This window comes from Austrofundulus limnaeus, unplaced genomic scaffold (genome assembly GCF_001266775.1).
Source record: "Austrofundulus limnaeus strain Quisiro unplaced genomic scaffold, Austrofundulus_limnaeus-1.0 Scaffold435, whole genome shotgun sequence".
Classification (NCBI taxonomy): Eukaryota; Metazoa; Chordata; class Actinopteri; order Cyprinodontiformes; family Rivulidae; genus Austrofundulus; species Austrofundulus limnaeus.
Genome location: NW_013952837.1, coordinates 201,240 through 204,234, shown reverse-complemented (window position 1 = coordinate 204,234; position 2,995 = coordinate 201,240). Strand labels below are relative to the sequence as shown.

Genomic DNA, 2,995 nt, shown 5'->3' with positions numbered 1-2,995 from the left:
CTTTTATTCCTGATTTAAACTGTGATCTTATGAGCAGCTGCAGCTGTGTGCTTTTATTTTTTTATGTCAGGCTGTAGCGGAGCGCTCCTCCTCCTCTGTGAGGTGGACAGCTCAGCCGAAGCTGTCACGTTCTCTCGTCCTGGCCACACCTCCGCTCTCTAACCCCACCTCCCCTACCCACTTTGATGCATTTTTCAAATTTCGCCTTGGGGCGGAGTTATCTTTTCACAGGGGGGTAAGACACACTTTAAAACATGAAAATAAATCAAAGAAATCCACCTCGGATTCGACCAACAACATTCCATTCCAAGCAGGTGGTTCCTGAACGCAACAGCTTGTCCAGTCCGTGTTGAGCTGTCAATCATGATTCTGCACCGCCTCCTGTCATCTGAGGCCCCGCCCCCCCATGCTAAATACGGGTCATAAGTTCGAAACTGAAAATAAGTTTGAAATTGAAAAAAATATGTAATTTTAAAGTGAAAAAAAATTGTTGAAACTGAAAAAAACAAGATGTTTGAAACTTTTTCATTTTCTAATTTTTTTTTTTCAGTTTTAAATCTTTTTTCCTTTTTTGCAGTTTCAAAATTAATTTTCGGTTTCAAATCTCTTTTTTTCAGTTTCAAAGACTTTTTATTTTTGAACAAAACTGATGACCCCAATTTAGCTCCATATACTGGGACTCCTGCTCACACTGGTGACCTAAATAACTTTATTTTTCCCTAATCCAAGGCCCACGGGCCACGTGTGGCCCACCGTGGCATTTTCTGTGGAGCTTTAAAGCTGTATCATTATCTTAAAACCAGTGGTGGACAAAGTATTTGCTCTCTAACTGTCTTTCCTCCTCGAGCTAAAAGATGTGCAGGATGAAAGGGAGGATTTACCTGCACAGGCTCTTCACATGATGTGATCCAAAGCCTGGAGCAGAAAGGCCTTTTCTCTTTGCTTCTGCCACTGAACTGCTCAAATATGTCATTTTCTGACCTGTAGCAGAACAATAACTAAATACTAAAGGTAACAGGATGGTAGCTAAAAAGGTAAGAGTTGCAGAACTTGAGTTAAAAGCTATTGGTACCAGTAGGCAGCTAGAAGTGAAAAGTAGCTACAAACAGAAGACTAAAACAGGAATTCAAAGCATTTTGAGGAAAAATGTGCAAATTAAGTAAAATATTTTAAAAAGTAATAAAGTACAAAACCTAGTGGTCATAGCACTCATCACCTGAATGAGCAAAGTGTAAAATGTACAAAATAAACAGGAAAACCAAAGTGTGGATGTTGAATCAGAGAACAACAAAGACCTAAATGGAAGCTAAATTGTATCTTAAAACTTTATTAGTATACAAAATACTCCAGTACAGATGATGACATACAGTAATACTGAAGGCTGCATGTTGATGTGCCACTCAGAAACTCAAACCTCAGTCAGTGACGGCAGCTGATGCACAGCAGACATTTTAAAGAACAGAATTTTAGAAACAAGTTATTTTCTAATGTTCATGGAGACAACTTTTGAGATAAATAAAACACACAAAAACTCAAAATCAAAACAAGTTGTCATGCAACAGCTGCAACTGATGAAGACATTTTCTCCAGAACAAGCTGGTCATGGGGACACGCTGATTAGGAGAACTTGGCTGCTTGAGGAGGAGGTCCCAGGAAGCCCCCGGCCTGCTTCGTTGCTGCTCTGGAGGGTGCGAGGCCGAGCAACTTCTGAATGTTCTGGAAGACAGGCAGTAAATATGTTTCTTACACACACAAAACTGCTGGAACAGATTTATACTGGGTGAGACGTCGACATTTAAACCCTCCTAATGTCCTCACACTGCAGCAAACAGAAAGAACACGTTGTCGGTACAGATGTTTGTTTTCAGAGCTGGAGAAGGAGGATCTGGTATTTCTCTTAACTGATCAGAACTGCTAATTTGAAAATTGGTTACAAAGAGACCTCCACATTAATGATGAAAGCAGGAAACGTGTTTCTGAGCTGCCCAGCTGACTCAAGCAGGGGTCTCTGAAGAACGTAGGGGGAGTTTCTTGTCTCTGTGGGCGGAGTTTAGAATATAGGTGGACTTTGGCAAAACTGTGATTGATCTTGACTTGTCTTGTAATAAAAGAAATATTGTGAACATGTAAATATAATTTATTGACTTCAATTTTGGTGGGGCTAGCACCTTCCTGCCTCGAGTTATGACTGCTATTAAAACATATCTTTAGAACAGAGGTTCTCAAACTGGGGTCGGTGAGAGGTCTCTTGGGGGTCCTCAAAAAATTTCACTAAACTGTTTATTTGGTTTTTAGTTTTAAAAATGCACAGGGAACAATGAATTAATAACACAAACATAATAAACTAAATAAAAAATATTTTCCCATGGCATTTAGGGGTTGAAATGACAGCAAATTACCCATTTAAAAAGCATGGGTTTATGGGGGGGGGGGGGGGGGGGGGTCCCTGAAATTTTTTTGCCCTTGTAAGGGGTCCCCAGACCCAAAACCCAAAAGGTTTGAGAACCCCTGCTTTAGAACATTAAAAAATGGTGAAAAAATGGTGGTGGGTTTTAACTAGGCTGAATTGTTACATGTCCCTCCACAGGTACGGCGTTTAATTTTCAAGCAGCTACCATCTTACTGTCTTGATAAATTATTATTTATATTTTAAAATATATGGCTGTTTTAACTGAGTTATACATATACATCCCACCAGCTGCCCCAGGCTTCTTCAAACCCCACCTAAAATAGTTAATTCGATTAATCGCGTCTTGAACAAACTCCTCCCACAAAATAAGAAAGGCCCACTTAGTGACTGCAGAGACCCCCTTTTTCAGCTGACGGGCTCACTCGCAGCTAGCGTAGCCACAAAGAGCCGCCCGTGTCTCCACGCTGTCTCTTCTGGGCATCTCCTTCAGCGAGTTTGACTATGTTTGTATGATTGATTTGATTTGATTTATTGATTTAACAGGAAAAGATTACTAAAAATCAAGCCTGGCTCAGCATAATTGCT

General features: G+C 40.3%; 1 protein-coding gene across 1 annotated transcript in view; it reads right to left on the bottom strand.

Moving 5' to 3' along the window:
• Window positions 1–1,300: 1,300 nt before the first annotated feature.
• Window positions 1,301–2,995, bottom strand: part of tmco1 (transmembrane and coiled-coil domains 1) — a 6,097-nt gene continuing 4,402 nt past the window's right edge. The window contains exon 7 of the mRNA XM_014024683.1: window positions 1,301–1,716. Within this exon, the coding sequence (XP_013880137.1) occupies window positions 1,618–1,716 (99 nt within the window). The 3' untranslated portion in view covers window positions 1,301–1,617. The remainder of the gene's footprint in view (window positions 1,717–2,995) is intronic.